Raw genomic sequence first — 26,379 nt, 5'->3', positions numbered from 1 at the left:
ATAAATTATTTACATAATTTTTTAAAATTTATTTTAATATAAAAAATTATTTTTAGTGTAATTATTTATGTAAAATTATTCATAGACAAATCAGTAAAATACTTATTTTGTTTAATTAATTATATTGACATTATTTTTTTATGTAACATTAGTTAAAAATTATTAATTTTTTCAAATTATCAAAATTTGTAAATTAAAAAATAATTAATATATAAATATTGCTAATTAATATAAAAAATATTAATTGTTAATTATATAGTATCTCAGTTGAAGATTTTTAATTAGAATGACAATATTTAAATATCCACTTATTTTAAATATCATATTAGTAATGTATCTCTCTTTTATTATATATTGTAATATATGTGTGAAGAGAAATATCAGATATGGTAAAAATGAAAAGATTAAATATTATATAAGTAAGATAAGACTGATAAATCTAAGCATCATATATATGATTGTTTATAAATAAAATCTTCCTTATATTTACCTCCTCCAATTTTCCAACACTATTTTTGAAAAAAATAATTTTATACTTATTTTAAAAAACAAATCATATTTTGAATTTAAACAAATTCGCCCTCTATTTACTTGAATATTATATATACTATATTTATAGGATATAATTAAGATATGAGTAGAGGGCCAGGAAGCTACCAGAGGACGTGAGGAGAATGATTAATGATCGAAATGCAGATACATGGGTCAAACTAGAACTCGTTGACCATGTGAAACGCTTGGGCATTAGCTACCACTTTGACAAGGAGATAGGAAAGGCCCTTCACAGGTGTCTCTCTTCTGAAAGATTTACTGGTAGAATCACAGACAGAGAAGCATGCACGAAACTGCTCTATGCTTTAGGCTCATGAGGGAATATGGCTATGATGCAACATCAGGTATAAGATCTAATTAATCTAAATTGTATTTTAAAATTATATTTTTTTTATTTATAAAAATTGATGATTTATAGAGTTGACTTAGATGAATCTTATTTTTTATTTATATATATTTATAAATTGCTTATTACTGTTTTAATTGTATATAGGACTTCAATTCATGCTTTAATAATGCAGATATATTTGAGAGGTTGAAGGACAACAAACAACAGCAATTTGAAGGGAAGCCTTAGCAGAGATGTGAAGGGAATGTTGAGTCTATACGAGGCATCATTTCTCAGTTATGAAGGAGAACAGATTCTGGATGAGGCCAAGGCATTCACTAGCTTCCATCTAAGGGGTGCCCTCAAAGAAGGTAGAAGCAATAGTATGCTCTTCGAACAAGTGAATCATGCATTGGAGCTTCCACTTTACCACAGAATCCAAAGGCTTGAAGCCAGGTGGTATATTGAATCTTATGCTAAAAGAAAAGATGCAAATCGGGTGCTGCTTCAATATTGTGCAGTCAACGCTTCAAAATGATCTCCAAGAAATATCAAGGTGAGTAGTTTGTGTTGGAATGATCTTCGAGCCTCAGTTCAGTGATATCCGCAAAGGTTTAACCAAAGTGATTGCCTAATAACTTCAATCGATGACATGTATGATGTGTATGGCACCTTGGTTGAATTAGAACTTTTCATAACAGCTGTGGAGAGGTAACCTAATTTATATATATATATATATATATATATATATATATATATATATATATATTCTTCATCCTATTGTTCATGGATAATCAATAACAACCCACAAATCTTACTAGTTAGCCAAGTGGTTTTAATCTCAATTCTATTGAGTTTGAATTTGTGAATGTAAAAATTATAGTTGAAAAGAGATATTTTACTAAAAATAATTAATTAAATTTTTTAGCAAAAATTAATCATTAACAACCTTGATAAATATTTCACACTAATGTTACGGTGAAAAAAAATACTCAATAACAATATTGGTTAATAGATTAGTACTGCTGAAATTATTAATTAAAATTAGTGCACTAATAAAAAAAAAGGTTTTATGTCTAAATATATTTTTAATATATTAACCTTTTGATAGATTAACAATTAAATCAATAATTTGGAATTGTGAACGTGTATAAAATTTGACTTGTACATATTTGTTGGATTAAAATTTGGAATTCGTTATTCAATTAACCACTAACGACTTAACGTTGACTCTCAAAGATTTTGATCACCCATATATATCTGATCTGGTGTACTGTTCGTGCATACAACTTTATGAATCAATTATGAACACTGCCTTAATTCCCATATTAGGAAAAATTATTATCTGATCCAAAACTACCACATCAACTGTAATCCCAACTAGGAGAAATGCAACGAGTGGATAAGTGGGGTGCTTAATTACCAACGTACAGCAGGTCCATAACAGCGTTTGTCTAATAAATCTGAAATTTAAAGCAGCAAATTGTGCAACCGCTTTATAAATCATACCACAAAAATAGAGCAAAATCCATAGAAAGCAAGAAAAATGAGCAAGACTGGTTTCAAACAGGTTCTCTCTGATATTCTTTTAGGCATGGTTGCTGTGTTTTAATACTCCGCATGGATGAATGACATCCATTTTTTCTCTGCATGGAATTTTTCCTGAACCATATTCTTGGTAAATTCAGAAGGTGTGATTGTTAACGGTGTGGAATATTTGTGATCAGCCGTTATTTTTTTATACAATTTTGATTAAATGTGATTTGCATGATTTGTGGCCGGATAAATTGATTAACTTTTAAAAAAATTGAATTTTTCAGTTTAAGCAAACAGTCTTAACTTTGCAGAGTGGAATAACATTTCCAATGCTAGTGGCTTAATGAATTGATTTTTTTTTTCATTAAAGATGATCTAGGTGTAAAGCTAAGCTCCAATTGTTTGTAACTAAAATAATATTTTTTTATTATTTAAGGATCATTTAAGATAATAATTTAAAAATTATATCATTAAAATAAAATATATATAAATTGATTAATTATGATGTGATATTATATAGATGAATTAATATAAGAAAAATAACTTTAAAATGAGTTAGTTAAATTTTACCTATTATAAATATTGTTAGTAAGCATTCCCACTTTTTTCATGTGTTACATTTCTACTAGCCGGAATAACAGTTGACAAAGTTTAATTTACACCAAGTACTATACCACCAAGTGTTTGATATTTTTAATTGTTGATAATAAAAGCTATAGGATAATGATACTCATGTATATATAAAATATGTATAATAACTGTCGGCTAGTAGAAAATGCATTAACTATAATTAAAAATATCAAACACTTGGTGGTATAGTACTTGGTGTAAATTAAACTTTGTCAACTGTTATTCCGGCTAGTAGAAATGTAACACGTGAAAAAAGTGGGAATGCTTACTAACAGTATTTATAATAGGTAAAATTTAATAGAATAAATCATTTTTATGTTGTTGATAATGCATTTTTATGTTGTCGACAGTTATTAATTGAATGCTAGGGGGATACTTTTTTAATTATAGTTAATCACTTTATTTGTGCAAATTAACAATTATTGATTGATATTATAATAGAATAAATCATTTTTATGTTGTCGTGCAATTATATTTATATATGATAGTTTTTTTGAGTTTTATATTAATTATCTTAAAATTTAAAAATCATATGAAAAAATAATTATGATTAATTGAAAATATAAAAACTTTTTATAATTAACACAACATAATAACTTCAATGTGATGGGTGTTATAGTTTTCTCTCTTACTTGCCCTATTTTGATTTTTTATTAATCAATGTTATTCTTTTATTTGTTAAAATCTCTTTTTTTAAAACATGTGCAGACTTAGGAAATTATAAAATTATGAATAATTTAACTACTTTTATTTTTTAATCATCAATAGTTTCAAATTCCACTATTTATATGTTTGTTTTATTTTTTTATTTTAATTAATTATTTTTAAATGATTTTGAAAAAAATATTAAAACATTTAATTAAAAAATATTAAAACGTACTCATAATTTTTATTAATTTATTTTTACCGGATTAATCATAAATTTAACTTTACTAGTGGTCTCATATATATATATATTTGTGATTAGTTCATAAAAATCTTAAAATAGACTCAAATAAGATTATTTTCAATAAAAAATATCAATGATTTGGATTAAAAAAATTAATTTATCTATATAATACATTTTTATTACATTAATTCTTAATTTTCTAATAGTATTTTTAGTCAGCGTTGTACCTTGCAAGGGTCTTGATAACGGTTAAATATGAGTTATTTTTTATAATAAAAATATATTGAAAATATCTTTAAAAAGTCAAAAGTTAAGGTCTATTATGACTATGAGAGGCTAAACCCCTTTTTAAAAATATCTTTAAATAGTATTTTTATACTCAAATAAGATTATTACATCAGTCTTTAAACCCATTTTCAAGTGTAAGGTCCCTTATGACTATGAGAGACTAAATCTTTAGCCCTTAGTTAGGGTCTCTAAGGCCTAAAAAGTCAAAAGGTGAATTGTACATTTCATATTTATCGATGCAAACATGTGTTTTTTTTCCTATTATCCTTTCTTATTTTAATTTCATGTATCATTCATCCTTGCATCATCTTTAGGGGTTGAGTACTCAACAGAGGGTAATCCTTAATAGAAATACAAGGAAGGTCTTACATGCATCAGTTTTAGGAATTAGTCGCTCGATAGAGGATAATTTCTAATAGAACTAAAAGAAGGGGTATCTTAATAAAATCATTGCTAGACATAGAGTAATTGTATTATGCCCATGTATCAAAGCAAACATCTAGAATTAGAACTTCATGCATTTTATGTATGTATTGAGTCTTTGCAAAGACACTTGAAAGATAGATAAGTAAGATAGATTTGTCATCGTGAGACACGCAAGGTCCAAACATTATCACATTTTGAATCTATCTTTCTTTATCTTTGTCTTAATATTTTATTTTTCCTGTCTTTTACTTTTGTTTTCTTATCTTTTTTATCTTTATCATCTTTTAATTTAAATCTTTTATCTTTTCTATCTTCTATTTTTATCTTTAAATCTTTATCTTATCTCCTATTTTTCTTTATCTATTATTTTATTTCCTTATCTCTTACTTGTAAATTGAGTTTGCATCAATCAATCTAAATACAACCAAAGTCCCTATGGATTTGACACTCGGACTTCCGAGTACTTTACTACTTGTGACAAATTGGTGCACTTGCCAACGAGTTAACAAGTTTTTGACACCGTTGCTGGGGACTTTGTTATTCTTACTTAGTTGTTGCATATTCCAATTTTAAAGCAATCAATTTTCATCTTTTCACTTTTTATTTTATTTTTCAAAAAAAAAAATTTACTTGTGAGTCTATGCTTGCAGGGTGAAACCTCAGAAGAACTTGATCCGTGGAAGACATTTTAAAGATGGAAGATCTTTTTAAGAGGTGAACTCAGTATCTTGACAGCTCACGATCAAGGGTCAGTCACCCACCACCGGTAAATTGTGATTTTTGTGAAGGAGAGCATTGCAATGACAACTGTCATCTCTACTCCATGAAAAACTCTTGGTGGGGATAAGAGTTACACCTTTACAATCAATATGAAGAAAAAAGAACTCCTAATCTTGAGGGTGTGTTCACAGAATTCATGGCATACCATGCTAGCTCTACAACCAATCAAAACTTTATGTAAAACCAAGAAATTCAGGTTGGCAAGAGCTACTCCATGGAAAATTATCGGTGGGAGTAAAAGTTATAACCCTACAATCAATATGAAGAAGAAAGAAGTTCTGATTTGGATAATTTGTTGATGCAATTCAAGGAAACAACTGAATCTACTCAGCGAGCATTTAAAAGTGTAGAAATTCAAGTTGGTAAGCTAGCAAAAGAAGTGGCTAAATTTGTGGCCACAAGGGAAGAAAACTTTGTAAAGGTAATCATGTTTTTTGTAAAACCCCTAAGCCTGCTTTAGTTATCTCCTACCTTGTTTTAGGGATTAAGATTGCATAAGGATTTTACTCGTGATATGTCCCTAATTTGGGGGAGGGTTAAGGTAAAAATTGTCTCTGGAAGGTAAAACAGCATACAATAAAGCACCCTAAAAAAAGCTTGTAAGCCCAAAGTTTCTTTCCTAAAAAAAAAAGGAGATAAATCCTAAAAAAAAGAAGAAAGAAAAACAAAAGAGAAGAATAAGGGCAGAAAATAAATAGGTGTCATAAGTGTTGTTAGAACAATAAACTGAGGCTGAAAAACAAATAAGCCTAGGCTGAATAAGTGGAAGTTTTTATGGGATAAATGCTCTCTTATAACCCTAATTTTTGAAATCCCAAAAAAACTATAATTTCTTTTATTAGCCAGGTCATGTTACAAGCCAATAAAAGTCCTTAGTGATCCACCAAGTGTAAGCATGATAACTTTAACTGAGATGAAGTGTAAAAATTGAGAACATTAATTGCATGTCGTAGAATTTTAAACATTCACCCAAGACACTTGTGCGCAAAGAGAAACACTAAAACCTTGTGAGGAAAAGTGAGGCAAGCCAACCTGATTGATTTCTACTACTAACCAATTCTATCTCAATGTTTGTTTCTGCTTCAATTGCAAGATCATGGTAAATGCAAGAAAGTCCAACTAAGGGAATTTGAAAAATGGCAGCTATTGAAATAAAAATATATTGAAAATATCTTTAAAAATATTTATTTAGTAGTTATTTTTTACTTAAATATTAGGAATTGATATTTTTCTTATTTATGACTTGTAGATATGAAAAAGAGGGATTAAAAGCAAAAAAATCTAGAAAATATCCAAAATATAAATAAGGATTATTTTTTGACATCAAGCCCAAATTCACTCCAGCAACTATAGAAAGGGAGTCAAGCCCAAGTTCACTCCAGTAGCTAAAAAGGGAGTCAAAAGGAGAAAAGACACCACCCCGAAGACTCATAGCTCTCTAATGAATACATCCTAAGCGTGAGTGTCTCTATTAAGGGAAATCTTTCTTTTTCCATCCCTTCTCTTTCATCAGTTTCTAAATCCCTTTTCAAGTGTAAGGTCCCTTATGGCTATGAAAGATTAAATCCTTAGTTAGGGTCTGACAGACCTAAAAAGTCAAAAAATGTATTGTACACTTCATATTTATCGATCCAAACAAGTGTTTTTTTTCCTATTATCCTTTCTTATTTTAATTTCATGTATCTTTCATCATTGCATCATCTGTAGGAGTTAGGTGCTCGACAGAGGATAATCCTTAATAAAAATACAAGGAAGGTCTTACCTGCATCAATTTTAGGGATTAGTCGCTTGACAAAGGATAATTTCTAATAAAACTAAAAGGAAGGGGTATCTTAATAAAATCATATCTTTTTTTACTCTTCTTTTACTTTTCTTATCTTATCTTTTTTTATCTTCTATTTTTTATCTTTATCATATTTTATTTTAAATCTTTTATCTTTTCTATCTTCTATTTTTATCTTTAAATCTTTTTATCTTATCTCCTATCTTTCTTTATCTATTATTTTATTTATTTATCTCTTGCTTGCAAATTCAATTTACATCAATCTAAATACAACAAATATTGTGACAAATTGATGTACTTTCCATCGATTTAACAAATCTCTCCTAGGACCATTCTTTATGCCATACTTTTTTGTCTTATGTTTGAAGAGGTCTATCCTAGGATAATTTCTTATGTGATATTTTTTTGTCTTATGTTTGGAAACTTCAAATTCATGATCTTATCACTTGAAACATCTCACATCATATCTTATATCGGTTTCTAAAGGTGCTTCTTCTGTATTCAACTTTTTTTTTAAGTTGTAAAAAAATTTAATTAAATACTACTAAATTTTGTTGACCTCCTTAAAAAAACCTTAATATAATCCTAATTTTATTTTAAAAATAAAATATTTTATTAACAAAAATAATAGCATGACCACAAGGAGTGACCAAACTAACACCCAAATACACCACAGACCAAAAAGAAAATAACATGACCACAAGAGTGACCAAACTAGCACACAAATTCTTTGAACTAACAGTAATCAAATGTTGCAAGCAATATTAATTTTTAATTTAATGGATTTAGAGACATTGATAATCTTTAAAAAAAAATATGCACCACAAAATACTCTTAAAATATATATATATATATATATATATATATATATATATATATATATGCACCACAGAATACTGTTGAATATCTTCCCGGCAGAGATCCTACTTCCAAACACCTGTCCTACTTCAATATAGTACATTTAGCATGCGCTGCATACACAAAGGCCACATATAAAACGTGAACACAAATAATTCATAGCTATAGACCCTGCATGGTGTGGCTATATATAAACGTGACCACCCGGAACATCAAATGCAAGTAGCTAGCACACAGTACTACTGTTAAACATTCTCAGTTGCAAGCATAAGCCAACCTAGGATCGATAAAAATGACCCTTGTCAATTCCACGTTGCTTAATTCCTCTTTCATTTCAAATTTTAGTTTTGGCAAACCTCAGAAACCAGAAGGGACTAATAACCTTCTCCTGCGTAGAATTATTTGCCCTATCCGATGCAACGCAACAACCACCACCACAAACGTTAATGCTTCTGAAAGAAAATCAGCCAATTACCAGCCAAACCTCTGGAATTACGATTTTCTGCAGTCTTTGAAGTGTGACCATGCGGTAATTAAACTATCTTATATTTATATAGCGTCTCAATTAGATTTATTTTTTTGTTTTCACATGCATCTATTCTTCTTCGGAGATAATCTTCTTTGAGACTTGGTCGTGCATGCACCTCATCCAAGGAAGATTAAAACCTTGATTTATCACGTTGTGAGAGATTAGACTTTTCCATTAGATTCAACCTCGGTTGAACTCAATTAGATATTTTTAATTAATTGATGGTTTTCTTCATTACTAACACATGCATGACTTGCGATTAATTTGTGTGCAATATATATATTTATAGGATATAAGATATGAGGACAAGGCCAAGAAGCTGCTAGAGGAAGTGAGGAGAATGATAAAGGATGAAAATACAGATATATGGATCAAACTTGAACTCATTGACGATGTGAAACGCTTGGGAATTGGCTACAGTTTTGACATGGAGATAGGAGAAGCCCTTCATAGGTGCCTCTCTTCTGAAACATTTATTGATACAATCACTCATAATCACAGAAGCCTGCATGAAACTGCTTTAAGCTTCAGGGTCCTCCGAGAATATGGCTATGATGTCACAACGGGTATATATATACGATTACCAACATTAATTTTTTTTTAATTTTATAAACAAAATACTATCTATTATTGTTGAGAATAGTTCCACATCACATGTTTAACAAAAGTGTTTATATAGCTGGGTAGACCATCCTCTTATGAACTAATTTTTAAGTTATGAACTGGTTTTTAAGGGGATCTTTCAGATTTGATATGGTATTGATATGGTATCTGAGTTATTTGTAAATTTAATAATTATATTATTAATTGAATACCAAACAAAGCACAAGAAACCAGGGCAAAGATACAGTTATGGGTAATTATGGGGACCATCTAGTATATTGCCTTGACGAGTCATTCGGTATCACCCAACCACCGACTTTTAAAATAATAGCCACATGCACTAACAATTGTCGTTAATAAATAAATAATTAAATTTTATTAAAAGATATATATAAGATACCGTATATATTTTTTTGACTTATACGACCCATATCTTTAAAGATAATTATGTTCGAGTGAAATAAAAATCTTATGAACGATAAAATATTTCCTTCAAGCATTTAACATATAATAGATAAATTATAAGAGTATAATAATTATATATTTTCAATTCCTTACTACTAGCTATTATAAATATACTTATAAATTTAATTAAAATATAATAGTAGTAATAATGTAAAGATTTCTTTATTGTCATTTCATTACATATTTGAAATTTAAATTAAGAAATATATTTGAGATAAGGATTAAATCAAATTGATATAATACTTATATTATTTGAGAAGGAAATTTTTTAACATAGTTGTTAAATAAAATTATATTTAAAATTAAAATTAACAAATATATTCGAAAAGAATAGTTTTTTTAATGTATATAACTAAGGTAAGACGTGTGACTCAATTAAAATGAGAATAAATTCTAAAAGCATTCTTTTTTAGTAACTTACTCGTAAAAACATTATGTTTCAAGGAAGAGATCGAATTTACATTATAATATTGGAATATATTTTTATTTTATGTTAATTTCCTACATATTATATTGTAACCTACCTACCATGTCTCTTGTACAATTTTCACATGTTTGTGGCTTATTCACGTGTGTGCTTTCTACCCGTAAGCTGGGAGTAAAATTGAATTCAATTTCATGCTTTAATCATGCAGATATATTTGAGAGGTTTAAGGACTATAATGGTAATTTCAAGGCAATCCTTAGCAGAGATGTGAAGGGAATGTTGAGTCTATACGAGGCATCATTTCTAAGTTATGAAGGAGAACAGATTTTGGATGAGGCTAAGGCCTTCACTAGCTTCCATCTAAAGGGTGCCCTCAAAGAAGGTAGAAGCAATACTATGATCTTAGAACAAGTGAATCATGCAATGGAGCTTCCACTTCATCACAGAATCCAAAGGCTTGAAGCAAGGTGGTATATTGAATCTTATGCTAAAAGAAAAGATGCAAATATGGTGCTGCTTGAAGCAGCAAAACTGGATTTCAATATTGTGCAGTCAACTCTGCAAACAGATCTCCAAGAAATGTCAAGGTAAGTTTGTGTTGGAAATATACATAAGCATTTAATTAAGGGTCGACGAAGGTTAAGAAACTAATTAAAATTAAAAAAAATTATTATAAAAGTAGTAGAAGAATATAAAAAATATCATAAAAATAATATAAATTTATGCATTTTAATAAAAAAAATTAAGTTCAATAATCAATCCTCTAACAACATTGATTAGTATTTGCTTTTAATGAAATGATAAAAACTTGATACACTATCATAATATGAGATAAAATATTAATTGCATCTCTCTTTAATTTTTGGCTGACAAAGAAAAAAGTTATAACACATTAACTAAACATACTTGTACCTAAGTTTTGATTACTTTAAGTAAAACAATAATTCTTTTTCCATAAACTTAAACTATGCATGGGTACAACGGTATCACATATGCCAACAGTGATGGGTTATCATGAAAAAGAAAAGAAAAACCCGACTCGTACAAATTTTATCTATAATATATGAAAGTTAAATCAAACGTTCAAATCCTATTATTATGCATCATTGAAAAAGAAAAAAGATCATGATTTTGTCAGCCTCCACTTAATTTGTTTGCTTTTAACAACATTTATTGACACTCCACGTTAATCAATTATACAATCATGCATACTTTCACTATATTTAATTTAAGAGAGAAAATGGAAAAGGAGAATTAAAAGAAAGACTTGAAAATCGATAAAAGAATATAAATTTACTCCACGTTAACAAATTTTATACATTTTTTTTCTTCTCTTTCTTTCTTTATTGTACTCTTCCTCAAACTCATTTTATACCACATGCACCATCATAGGTGTGAGAAAAAAATTGTTCATTTTATTTTGTGGTGGATGGACAAGTTTTGCTAAGCTATACGTGGAATAAAAAAATGCATTCTCATCAGTTTCTTAATTTAATTACATTTTTTTCCAAAATTTAAAAATTTATGAATAAGGTGGAGTTTCTCTTCCTCTTTCGCATTTCTCACTTGAATCAAACGTGAAAGAGTAATCTACTCTCCTATCCTATTTCTCTCTTTCTAATTTCCTTTTTGTTATATATTCACCTAAACCAAAGTGGTTTGTTTTGCTGGAAAATCAGTATTTTTTGTTTATATTTTTTTAAAAAAAATGGAAATTATATTAAGTTTTTAATTTTTATATAAATATCAATTTGAACTCTTTCACGTATGAAGACAAATGATTATGCAAGTTATAACATAATCGCAGAAGTTTAATTTTATTGTTAAATTATAATTATAATGAAGGTGGTGGAAAGGGATGGGACTAGCCTCAAAGTTAAGCTTCAGCCGAGATAGGCTAATGGAATGCTTCTTTTGGACGGTTGGAATGGTCTTTGAGCCTCAATTGAGTGATCTTCGCAAAGGTTTAACAAAAGTGGCTTCCTTAATTACTACAATTGATGACGTTTATGATGTGTATGGAACCTTGGATGAATTAGAACTTTTTACAGCAGCAGTAGAAAGGTAATTTGATTTGTTTGTGCTTTAATTCCTTTGTAAATTGTATTATATATATTATTCATCATATTGTTGACAATGATGAAATAACAATAGAGTGCTGAAATTATTAATTAATGCATGCACTAATTAAATTTTTTTTTTCAGTTGGGATGTTAAAGCAGTTCAAGTTCTACCGGATTACATGAAGATATGCTTTCTAGCACTCTACAACACTGTCAATGAATTTGCTTATGATGCACTTAAAGAGCAAGGACAAAATATTCTTCCCTACCTCACCAAAGCAGTATGTTCAAATCCACGTCTCACCCAAATTATATAGAAATTAATTTAATTAATTAAACATTTAGCACCATTTTGACTTTACTTTTTTTTTTCAATTGAATTTATAGTGGTCTAATATGTTGAAAGCATTCCTAGAAGAAGCTAAGTGGTCCCGGGACAAACACGTGCCAAAATTTGACGATTACCTCAATAATGCATGGGTTTCAGTCTCTGGGGTTGTTATACTGACCCATGCCTATTTCTTGCTAAATCATAGCATAACAAAGGAGGCACTTCAGTCCTTGGAAAATTACCATGCCTTGCTGCGGAGATCATCCACTATTTTTCGACTTTGCAATGATTTGGGCACTTCAAAGGTAATTAAATTAAATTAATTTAATTTGGCTAACCATAACCATGCACCCTGCCATTTTTTTAATATTACAACATCGATTACCATGCATGATATAAACATGCTTAATAATTGGAACTCAGAAGACATAGGAGCTGACACTGAAGGATCCAAAAAAATTCAATTATGGGTACAATATTCGCATATATAGGAGATCGAGCCTGCATGTAATTAATTAATTAATTGTCCTTAAATTGTGGTGTTGTAATTTTGCAGGCCGAGTTAGAGAGAGGTGAGGCAGCAAGTTCGATTGTGTGTTACATGCGTGAAAGTGGTGCTAGTGAAGAGGGTGCTTACAAACACATCCGCAGATTACTTAATGAAACGTGGAAGAAGATGAACAAAGATAAAGTGTCACAGTCTCCTTTCCCAAAACCTTTCATAGAAATAGCTATCAACCTTGGAAGAATTTCTCAGTGCACATACCAATACGGAGATGGGCATGGAGCTCCAGATAGCACAGTCGAGAATCGCATACGATCCTTGATAATTGAACCCATTGCCATCTAGGAGACTAGGCATTTGAACTATAATTTTAGAGGGCTTGTTATTGTATTTGCAAATAAATAGGATACGATGTATTCATCTTTCATCATTAATAGAATTAGTAGTAGTCGTTATATGTGTTTCATTTCTTAATATGGTACTACCTCTCTAATTTTTTTTATAAAAAGAACAGAAGGAAATATTTGTTTGTGAACCTTCTTCAACTATAATCATATCATATTTCAACTTGTTAAACAACTCATATTAATTATCTTTACCCAAGTGAAAACCTTGTCCTTCTTATGTCTCTTCCTCTAATTGTAGCAATTACCATGCATGTAGCATGGTCATGAAACGTGTCATTCTCTCGGAAAACAAGTTGAAATTCATCGATGGCAGCATAAGAGTGTTTATTTCCTCTAATAAATTTTATGGTTCTTGGAAATGGTTTGAGTGTAGAGTGTGAACATGAAGGTATATATTGGGTAAAGAGGAGACAACTTGAATAATATATAAATCAAAAGGTATCATAAAGTTAATTTCTTAAGGTTTTGAGTTGAAAGTAGTGTTAAGTTTGTTTGTATGATGGACACATAATCTATTGAGGTAGATCTCCTAATATTTTACACTTTTGGTATTCACAAGTGACATCAAAGTTAGTGATGCAACTAGGAGTATTTAAGTCATAGTGGAATGACAATGAATTTAAGTATGAGAATTCCTTGTATTGATAGTTTTCTTGGTTGTAGAGCTTAAGGCTAGCAGTGTTTAGGAGTTTATTGGGTTGGATTAAACTTGACTAAATCCGTTATCTGATCCAATAAAAAAATTTGAGATTCGATTAAGTTTGTGCAAATTTTTTACATACCTAACCCAACCCAACCCAATCATAAACAACTTGAGTTGGTTGGGTTGGGTTAATTGGGTCTCAATATTTAAAATTATTTTTTATTTTGTAGAAATTAAAGTTTTTTAGAATAATAATTTGTTTTAATTTGCCTAAAATTTTGTAAGGATATAATGACTAAATATACTTAAAAGAAATTAAATTGTGATAATATTTGATTAAAGAATTAATGACCTCAATGTTAATATCATATTTTTATTTTATATAAAAATAAAGTATTGTATTAACATGAGAAAACATAAACAAAATTAAAACAAAGATAAAAATAACAACTTAAAAAAGAAAAAAAAATCATGGGTGATTTAGTTTAATAAATTATGTGAGATAAAAATTAATATGTTTTGTATTTAATAATTAATTTATATATAATAATAAATTTAATTATATGATATAAGTTAGGTAGGGTTAAAAAATAGAATTTGTTATTTGACTCATACATGATCAAGTCTTAATTGGGTTGTGTCAAAACACTTAAAAAACTCAATACAATATAATTGGATTAGATTGTATTGGATTAAGTTGAGTTGGATCACAAGTTAACCTAGACTTGTGAACACCCATTGCTTAGGCTTTATGTCAAAGCATATTATGTGTGTAAGAAACTTATACTTAAGGTCAAGTTTCAGGTTGTTTTTTCTAAATACACCTTCTTTCTCTTACTTTTTCCCAATTTACACTACTTTGGAATTTAATTTTCAATATACATTATTTGGGACTTTCTCTCTCTTTTTTGTTTTTTTTTTAATTTAAAATATTATAAAATATAAATATTATATTTATAATTTTTAATTGGTCCTAAAATAACTTATTTATTAAATTAAATTTTATAATTTTGTTCTTTTTTAATTTTTTAAAGAAAATGATATTATTAAATATAATTATTTTTATTTTATTATTAACTTACTTAACATATTTTTTAGGTGAATATTTTTATTTAAAATTTGAATTTTCTAATATAATTATTTTTCATATAATTATATTGCTAAATATAATTAGTTTGTTTATGTCATTAGATTTAATTAAAAAATGAGAAGACTTTTTGTTTAATAACTTATTTATAGAAGAACACTATATTGCATTATCAATAAAATACTTAAACAATTACACTTGGTTAAGGAAAAACTTAAGATGGAGTTATGTTAGGATAATTGTTTCTGTTATGACCATGTTGTCGGCAAATTTCATATTTTTTCTACTTTTCCGTTCATTTTCTTTTTCGTCCATCTCGGTAGGAATGCAAGTTGAAACGGACGTCTTCTTTCTTCTTGGATCAGGACCCCACTAATCTCGTTTATATTCTTACTACATTGATTCGTGTGGCAACAAAAAATAATTGCTAATTAAATATTTTTAAATATATTTTCAATATATTTTTATTATAAAAAATAACTCATATTTAGCAGTTATCAATATCTTTTGGATATTTTGATCTTTTCTTTTCATATCTGCAAGCCATAAATAATAAAAATATTAATTCTTATCACTTAAGCTAAAAATAATTGCTAAATAAATATTTTTAAATATATTTTCAATATAGCAGTTACTATTATTTGAAATTTTATGTCTATTGTATAAGATAGATGTATCAATTATTTTTTTACTGTGTTTTTTAGTTTATTTTAATACTAACTAATTTTCTTATTTTTTAACTAACGAACATAACAAAAAAAAATATCAACAACACATAAATTTAACTACAAAAGTACATACAAAGTAACTAAAAATTGTACTCTAATTTTATCCAATTTTTTTTATTTTTCTTTATTTGTATATTTTTCTTTAAAAAAATAAAAAACAAAATTATAAAATTTAATTTAATAAATAGGTAATTTTAAAACCAATTAAAAAAATTATATAATATAATATTTATATTTATAATATTTTAAATTAAAAAAACAAAAAGGAGAGAAAAAGTCCCAAGTAGTATATATTGAAAATTAAATTGAAAAATAGTGTAGATTAAGAAAAAGTAGGAGAGAAGATATATTTATGGAAAAAAAATCTCAAGTTTCAAGTCAAAACATATCATTTGTAAGAAACTTGAGAGAGATTGTTCATTAGAGTGCAAGAGTAAATAAAAAACCACACATTAAATAAAAGTGATTAAATTGGATAACATATAAGTGAAAAGGTCCTACAAACTTAATTGTTTAGAGGAAGAAAAATGAAGGACGAGATTTTGATTTGATGTTTTGTTCTTAACGTGGTGGGGAAGGGATGAATTTAATGGGGGGATAAACTTTGCTTCTTTTGATTTATCACTTTTAATATAAAATACTATTTTTTTAGTATAAATATATTAACAAACATTTCCTTTCATAATAATAACATTTGTAGTTGATCTTGAACTCTTGGTGCTTTAAGACGACATCATCTGCCATAAACTTAGCTTTCATCTTGTGCCTCTTTTTATCACCCTGAATCCTAAGTTTTGTCTTGTACTTCAATTCAAATGTTTAAAATGTTTATGTAATGACAAAGTAGGATAATAATTGGAAGCTGGCCAGATATTTTTTGCTTTTAAGATGGCATCTTCCTAGATCCTCCACAAGCTTAGCTTTCAACTTATCTCTTTCGTTAGGTACCCTACAAGGTACTACCGTTTGTTTAAAATGTTTATGTTATTTCTTCGTTTTTTTTTATTCTTTTTCTGACAATTTCTTTTATCGATATTTGTTTTACATTGGTTGATAAAGGAGATTTAAATTTTTAATGAATATTTATTTTTTAAAATATTATCAATAATTATTTAAAATTTTACAGATAAATATTAAAAACTAAATAACATCAAATTATCTTATTAGTTATTTAAAATTTCGAATATGATCATAAAAACAATAAATTTATTATGAGTTTAATTTTCAAGCATTTTTATTTTACAAATTTTAATACTTTCAAATAATTAAAAAGCACCTTCGATATAATTAAGAGAGAAGTTCAAATCTATATATGAGAATGATAAAATGGTAATATAATTTATAAATAAATAAAAATAATAATCAATAGTTATTATATGAATTTTATTTTTATTTAGTATTTATTATCATATTCATGAAAAATAATTTTTATAAAGTAATATTCTTTTAATTTCTATTGATTTAAAACTTTATTAAATACAAATTATTTTAAATTTTAAATTATAAAAATACGCCAAAAATTTCTTACTTTATATTATAAAATATATTTTCATCTTAAATTATTAGTTTTTATAATAAAAAATACTATTTTTTATTTTAAAAAGTCAGGTAAAAGAAACTAATTTGATAACAAAATTTAAACTTTAGTTGATTATTTCTCAATGTATATACTTCTCAATACATACATAGTAATTTAAAATTGTAACAAAATTAAATGCATATATAGTAAATTCTTAATTTAAATATAACTTTAGTTGATTATTTCTCAATTAATAATTGGTTAATGGTAGGACCGGTTATACAATTAATAATTGGTTAATGGTAGGAAATTAACATTATTAGCATAGTGCAAAACGTGTTGTACGTGGATGTTCTTTAACAATTTTATTTCCCTTCTTTCTCTATTTTTTGCCAATCATTTCACATGTTCAATGTGAAAATGATGCATACATAAAAAACATAGGATTAAATCATCAATATTAAGAAAATTCGTTAATTTTATTATTTTTAATTAGCGCTAACATAAATCCAAATTTTATTTTAAAAGTTTTTTTTTGGGTCAGTAAAATAATGATATTATTAATGAAAAAGGTACAAGCTAGAAATACCCTCGATTACAAAGGATTAGAGTCCGTTCGTGCTATTCTCATGTATCCTTAAGTGGTGATTAGATATGCAAGGAATACCTTTTCAACCAAAAAAAAATAAATTATATTGTTGATAATTCATTAAGAGTGTGTTTGAATGGAGAAATTTTAAATTCTAAGAATTTCAAATTTAAAATTCATTTATTTTTAAAATTTTATGTTTGGATAAAAAATTTAAAATTATGAGGACGAAAAAAATGAATGAAAATAAAAAGAAAAGATATGGTTGGTGTGCTAGTTATACATGTTCCTGTATGATCACAAGTCGATCAATATTTTAGGAGCCGTAACAAGAGAATTTCAATTTCTCACCTTTTAGAAAGAAATTGAAATTCCAGATTTTTAATTATTTAAAATTTTGTTTTAAAATTCCAAAATTTTAAATTCTTCATAAAATGCATCCAAACAATGAATTTTAAAGTACAGAAATTCAAATTCTCTGATAAATTATTTTTCTCTATTAAAATTCTCTATCCAAACGCATTGTAAATGCATTTACTTTCACGTAAGAAATCATTAACAAATAAATCAAGAATATAAAAAGAAAATTAGTCAATAGATTTAAAAGTTATTATATGTTCCGTGTAATTATACCAAAAAATATTATCATTTATTTTTTATATAAAAAAACGGGGGCTGTATAATTTAGATCATGTTATATATGTTAAACTTAACTTAGATATGAAAGAGAGAAATATAAAATAATTATATTAAAATTATCATTCTTTTTGTAAACTCTATTAATTTTATATTTATATTTTTCTGTTATCGTAAAATGGTCGAAATAAATCTTCAATAGGAGTATTATTTTCGACCTTAATCCGTTCATTGCAGATAATAAACTTGTTTTTTTGCCGGTGTAGATAAACTATTATTTTCTCCAATTATCACGCACTTTTTTTTTCGAGATGCACGCACGTTTTTATTAAAAGGAATGTTACGGACTCACGTGAAATGTAAAACGACTAACTTATTACACTTTTGGATACCCAGGCAAAACAAAAACAAGGTTGTTGTACATGATGACACGCGCTTACAAAGTTGGAGTATTTCCTTGTAATCTTTTTTGATTGGGATTACTTTGTTTTTTCTCTAACTTCTTTCAATTTCTCTTTCTAGATCTTAATTTAAATTTGGGTAACTTTATTTTAGTAATTTGATAAAAAATTTATTAGAAGTTGTAAAATGATCCTTAAAAGTAGTATTAATCATTTTTTTTATTTTGAGAGATATAAATTGAACCTTTTTTTTTTATAAATTTAAGATACAAAGTTTTTTCATTATATTTGCCTACTTAAAAATTATGAAACTCGACTAATATTTGAAAAAATAAACTTAAACTAAGTAAAAATAATGTACAAATGTAAATAATATATTTATTTAGATTTAAAAACTAAAAATAATAACGCATTATCATTAAGGAAAAGACTAAAAATATTTATATACTTGTATAATTAACGATAAGTTTAATATTTTAATTATATGAAAATAGTGAAATGAAAAGTATGATTTTAATCTTTACCTCCATCTCTAAATCTATTTTGAGATTATTTATTTTTATCTTTATTCTTAATAGAACTGGGTAAATGGATTTGGGTTTATAGATAAACGTGAAACTCACACCTTCCACAGTATATAGACCATGATATTTAAATTGAAGGCTTTTCAGTCGGTGTTGCTACGTGCACCCACCCAGTAGTGAAATTTTGCATTTTTCTAATTTTGTCCTTTCATCGTATGAGTCATACTATGAATGAACTATATGGGTTAAATGAATTTTATCCGTAGGCCCTACAAGCCCACGAGCTTTTTACTTTTAAATATAAAAAAATATGATGATAATAAATAAGGGTGTAAATAAAGTAAAATATAAAATTTAAGTAATTTTTATATGATTCAAATGTTAGTGAATAATGATATAATATTTTAATTTAATATAAAATTATAGATTAAATAAACATGATGTAAAAATATTTTTTTTAATAGTTTAAGATGCAAATTATGTTATTATTTTGGATAAATATAATTTTTGATGTTTAACGACTACTAGCCTTGAAATGGGTCAGTCATCAATATCACACCGTATCGACTTCACTTTTTGGTATCACTTGCTTCAATTTACTCAAAATTTAACTCATGATCATACTGTATGCTTGGTTGGTAATGGCAGATTGCAACCTCCAAAATCAGAAATTTAAACAAACCCAAACACCACAGATGGGAAAATTTTCTCTCCACATAACTATATTGTTAGAGTTTGAATTTAAAGGTACTCATTAAGCTTGATCGATTGGCCGTTACTGAAAATACAACCTGAATTATTCACGCTGCTCTGATTTTGATAGATTCAAGGATTATCTCACTAGTTACCACCCCTAAGCCCAAAATATGGAACGGTATTTTGTGGGGAGTTGTTATTCTCACTATCAAACCGTTTGAAATTACTTGATTATCCTTAGTGTTTTTGTTGTTTAATTTTTTATTTCAACTATATATAATGAAAATACGATCTGGTTGTATATTCCGCGGAAGGAGTATTTTTTGAAAAAAAAAAACACCCATGATAGTAGTGAGAATAACATTATTGAAAGTGAGAATAGTAACTCCCTATTTTTGTATACTCTTCCGAACATTCCAATTATAATGGGTTCAATGGGTATTTTTGTGGTGACAGATGATGCTATTAACACCAGCATTATTCTAAGTACATTCCCCATCTATTCTCTTTAGTTTTTAATTATCCATTAGACCCTTTTTTCCTTATGTTGATACACCTCTTGTAACCTCCTTCTTCTCTTACATAAACCCCTCTCTTTGTACACACGTTCTTATTTTTCTCCTTTCAATTGGTAAATTCATCTCATTAGACATCCTACTGACATGATATTTCATGTTGACATATAGAAAAATAAAATTGAAAAAGAAATGAAGTTGTGATATGATAAAACATACCTTAACGAACACACTTAATTAGTCATTGCAATTGTTGATGTGCACACGGTTATTTGAATGTTGTAGACTTGGAGTCTAGAGGCAAAATGCATATTTAAAATTGGTGATGCTCAAAACAATGTTAGAAGTCATTGCCAAAAACTTTTGAAGTGGTCATTTTCGTAACTTGTTTGAGGTGTTGACACGTGTAAAAAGTTACACCAACAATGACCTTCAACTGTATATAGATAAAGATAAGAAAAAACATTTTCTAAAAGTTATTCTTCTATTTTCTGTCTCACTATTCCTGTGTGAAATTTTATGCTAGCTAGTTCTGTTGTCTTAGTTCTATCTGAGAGATTCTTACTGTATCATGTGCGGTATGCCGTTGATAAGTTCTTTAGGATAATAATTTTGCTCGCCTAAGAAAGTGATTCTATTCATTTCTGTTTTTTTTTATCAGCAAAAGAAAATGTCTTATTAATCAGATATAAGGGGTTCCATACCAAGTGTTTCTATTCATGTTTTCAGCAACTGCGATTACATTCGGGACAGTTCAAAAAAATCTTTCTCCCTTCTCAGTTTCAATATGGGTCAATATGCAGACACCTTTATATTAGTACTTATCATTGACATTTGTGTAAGATTGATACTTCACAAAAAAAAAAAAATCTTAATGTATCAAATAACCAAAGATTAGTCTAGTTTTATTATATTTTTCTATTTGTAGGAATTGATAACAGATATAAAAAAATCTACTATAATTCCCTCACTCAATCAATAAGATTGATCCCTTGCTTTGAGTTGAAAGATTGATACACCATATATAAGCCTGAATATCTTCACTTATTTTGTTGTAAAAATGAGCTGAAAGATTCTGTTTTTTAAGACCTATTTTTTTCATTACTGAAATCAAGTGCAACAATTTTATATTTCAAAAATTTCGCAAGACAAATTTTGTATAGCATTATATTAATTTATTTAAAACCAACATTGATTGTCCACGATCCATGCGTTTTAGTTTTGGTTTTTATGAGTTTTGGAATTAGAGCGCGCACGGTACTCATGTGAGACTTTATGAAGAGTCAACACAGATAACCCTTTCTTGTTGAATTCCAAGCTTCTTCTTTCTTTCTTTTTTTAAATATATTATGAGATAGTAATAGCTTTAGGGTCAACAAATTAGTGTACACAAATTGCTTAGACCTCGAAAGATGTAGAAGAGTAGCGGCTAAGGGAAACAACAAACATAACACAAGATATAATTTCTTGGTTGCCACAACATCGAGTTTCATATACTTATGATACGTTCTAATCAATCATATACACTAACACTATATATGTATATTCTCATGACACATGCAAATACGCAATGCCCAATAAAGATCAAAGAAAACTACGTAGGTACACGATTATGAAGTGGGTTTTTATTAACTAACTACATTAAAACCCGCAACTTGGTTTTCTTAATCAGTGCATGTCTTCTTCGTTACGGCACATGTATATGACTTTTAGGACGTTGAGTCGACAATGACACTGAAGAGTGTAAAGGGAAACAAACCCGAATGTTACGCTAGCTATAGCAACCCTCTCCCTCTTCATTATAGTATATATTGCCAAGGGGACAGGGTGACCACAAAATGACACAGTTAGCATCTTCCTCAGTGCCACTGTGAAGTAGAAACTCTAACTAGGACACCCTTTGATTATAAAATTGGTGACAAAGATGTTTTAACAGTTGGAAGGATTTTATTTATGTATGTATATTGTATATGTAAGCTCTAAGTTATCTTGTTTATGAGAGACAATTGAAGGATTAATCTGGCATCTAGTAATATTTGAAAACAGGGGACTTGCTCAAATCTCAATATAGGTTGAATCGTGAGGGTATATATAGTTGAGTTTTAGGTTAATTTTGACATGAGAGACATAATTTATCTAATATACAAGGACTGACCATTGAAGATGGGCGAAGGGGGAAGGAAGGGAAAGATATCATAAATTTAAATCTTCTAATTATATTTCTAATAAAATTAATAAATTAAAATTTGTCAAAAACAAAAAAAAAATTATCGAATAGTTTAATTATGTATTTATTATATAAAAATATATCATTAATTATATGTAATCCGATTGACATAGTGGTATAAGTTAGGTTATATTTACATGTAAGAGAATAATCTATTTAATACGATAATTCGAGTTCAATTTTTATTATATGTAAAATCTTGTTGGATGAGCGAGAATCATATATCGTAAATAAAATTAGTTTATAATAAAATGAATTGAGAAATATTCATGATATTTACCTATGACCTAAAAAATATCATTAATTATATGTAAAAAGAAACTTATTTTTTAAAAAAGTTATCATGAAGTTTAATTCAATATATTAAAAAGAGGTTATAAAAGTTATAAAATATTTTCGTTAAGTTCAAGTAAACTCCTCGGTCCCAGTGGTTCTTCTGAATAGCTCACAGAATATTTGATTGGAGGCTGATAACGTTGTTGCATCCACTCGCACAAAAACCCAAGCAGAGTGTATTTTAGCTTCTCTAATAATTTCGCCCTTTATAAGTTCATCATTATGCACCCAATATGATGGAGATGACCACCAAATTGGATATTTTTTTTATTATTATTTCATGTAACTTTCAAATAAATTATTGCATGCAGAAGAAGAGGGTGCATGTGGTGCTCTCATATCATGTATGGCGGTGGGATTTGAGACCCACCAACACGAATGGCCTACAAGGTAACCCTAAATACAAGGACGGGTTGTTTACTTTTGTGTTCCTTTATCTCCCATGCAGGGCATATCAGCTTTAGTCTCTCCTTTAAGCTATGTTTAGATTATTTAAATTTTAATGGAATACCATGATAAATTACAAATATATTTTATTCTTTTTTTTAAAAAAATTATTTAGATCAGATATATCTTTCACATTTAATTTTTATACTTTATACTTGGAACTCAAATCCAAAATACTAATAAACTGAAATAGTCTCATATTAATTGATTTATATGTTCTATAATTATTTGATCTCAGTTATATATATACTTATTGGAATTTAGATATACTATTTTTTTACAATCCATATATATGGTGTCTTTTACAATGCATTTCCTAACTTGTTTTTCCTTCATTCTGTAATCCGTAAAGTAACCAACACGTACCTTACAAAATCTTAATGAGATTTTTTTCGGCATAGGACACGATCCACAAACAACTTTGGGCTAATTAATCTATGCCCAAAATTAGTTCATTATGCTATACTTTACATATCAGTACTCTGCATTCACTATTTCTGTGAGTTCCAAATATTTTATCTGTTAGTTACATGTATACCATCATCCAATTAGTGATTTCTACTAAAGAAAATATACCAAACTAGAAAATTTAGAAAATAAAATAGAACCCAAAAAACAAAAACAAGAAAATTATAAGTTGAGTGTAATTACTTGAGGTTTGACACAAAATGTAAACTCGTTTGACCCTCTAAATACCTTATCTTATGACTATACAATTTAATCTACTTTGGTACAAGACAATAAAATTAATTTAATCTTTTTGCTCATATTATATATTTCACTCTACACTACTCACTATTAAATATCTAAAACAAATTCTTAAGCAAAATAAAGTATAGGAAGGGCTAGAAAACATTCACCACTGGTCCAGTACATTAATGGGATTCCAGTTGCTTCTATACTTAGCCAGTTTGCCCCACAAAAACATGTGCTGTCTTTGAGACTTTTTTTGCTTGCTACAGCCATGCCCTTTATGTACGAATATTCGATTGGTAGACAAAAGGACATTATTATATATTTATAATTATTTTGTTGAGACAATTTTCCGCATGGACCAAACACCACGATACACTTGCTGGTACACAAGCCTAATACAACTTTTTGTGCCTAGTGCATATTTGGATTAGAGTATATGGACAGAAATAATCAGTTGTATTACCCGATCTCAGACGATGGAATCGATAATCCAAATTAAATCAATTAAGTATCTTTTTGTTAGAGTGAAATAAAATGTGAATTAATTAAAATTAAAATAGAGTGTAAAAATATAGATTTAATTTCTTGTAAAAAAAATAGAATATGAAATTATGGACTTCAGCTTGTTTTGCTGTTCATTTCACTTTTCGGTTTCTTTTACCTATATCAAAAGGGAGGGTAAATTTGCATTTGTGAGGAATCACATTACTTGGATCATAGGTGTCCCACCTAAATGGTCGTGATCTTTCTTCACCTCTTTCCTTCTTTTTCTAACTGTAAATACATACAAAAATCCTCATACACTTGACTAAGAATATTATTTTAAGATGTAAGTGTTTAGATTATATTTAGGATTGACATTTACTTGGATGACGATCTTTCTTATATGCTTGGCTTTATTATTGTTTAAGAGAGATTCAATTAAATATGATCAATTTAGATTAATCATTTCACATTTGAGCCAATTCAATCTATGAATAACCCTAAAATTAATTATTTTTTATTTTATAATACATTTATAAAAAAAACAAGTATACATTTATGGATTTGAATCCTCTAAAGTGAATTTTCTTTTTAGATAGTAATGTTTAACCAAACAATAGATACTTCACACATAAAACATGAAAATCAAATCCTTACACATTTTAAATTACTAAGATTTTAAAACTTTCTATCCAAACTCTACCTTAATTCACAAAATACCTAGTTTAGTACCTTTTAGTTTGTGGCGATGACAAAATGTACTTAGGCTAGTTGATGTGGGTCATTTTTGTTACGCCTACTAGAGACAAGCGTGTAAATGGAGATGGAGAAACAAGGTGACCAGCTCCACCTCTTCTACTTCACTATCAATTGCATTATTACTAATTTGCAACGTATATATATAATGGGACCTCCATGCACATCTTAACTAATTTTCCTCATGATTAATTTAGATTTTTTTATCCTTGAAAATTAAAGACCGTATTAGAGAATTTTATAACAACTCAGATACTCTTGCTTAACCAACTGAACTGTGAACAAAAAAAATTTCTTCATCCTTAAATAGTACTACTATTCAGAGTATATTGCAGTACTTAACCGATCAGCTCTTGATATTTTTTTCATGAATTCAGCTTGGCACGCTTGCATAGTGATAGTGGTGGTGGCTGGTAATAACAGTAACTACTTTGTATCTTATGCGTGTCATCTACTACACTGTCTTCATCTAGGGGCAAGCGAACAAACCATGATTTTTATTGGTTGAAACTTTACTTGATGTGAAACCATTTTGCTGGCCATGCTTCTATTTGCAGGTAAAGGGTCAACTTTGATTTACAAGTTACAACGAATCAAAGCTGAATAATAGTGACCAATTCAAAGATCAATGTTTCTAAATTGAGGGGGGTACTTGGAAGTTGAATTATGAGCAATGTGGCTAGTACATGGTTCATG

General features: G+C 28.0%; 1 protein-coding gene and 1 pseudogene across 1 annotated transcript; both read left to right on the top strand.

Moving 5' to 3' along the window:
- Positions 1-656: 656 nt before the first annotated feature.
- Positions 657-1,595, top strand: LOC114416373 (annotated as a pseudogene).
- Positions 1,596-8,247: 6,652 nt separating this feature from the next.
- LOC114417283 (tricyclene synthase EBOS, chloroplastic-like) lies at positions 8,248-13,467 on the top strand. The gene is made up of 7 exons (XM_028382431.1): positions 8,248-8,599; positions 8,889-9,165; positions 10,303-10,681; positions 11,940-12,158; positions 12,300-12,438; positions 12,545-12,793; positions 13,045-13,467. Exons 1-7 carry the CDS (start codon positions 8,363-8,365, stop codon positions 13,336-13,338), a joined length of 1,794 nt encoding a protein of 597 aa, XP_028238232.1. The 5' UTR covers positions 8,248-8,362; the 3' UTR covers positions 13,339-13,467.
- Positions 13,468-26,379: the final 12,912 nt, after the last annotated feature.

Source organism: Glycine soja, chromosome 6, assembly GCF_004193775.1.
Source record: "Glycine soja cultivar W05 chromosome 6, ASM419377v2, whole genome shotgun sequence".
NCBI classification, from domain to species: domain Eukaryota; kingdom Viridiplantae; phylum Streptophyta; class Magnoliopsida; order Fabales; family Fabaceae; genus Glycine; species Glycine soja.
This window is presented reverse-complemented; position numbering and strand designations above follow the sequence as displayed.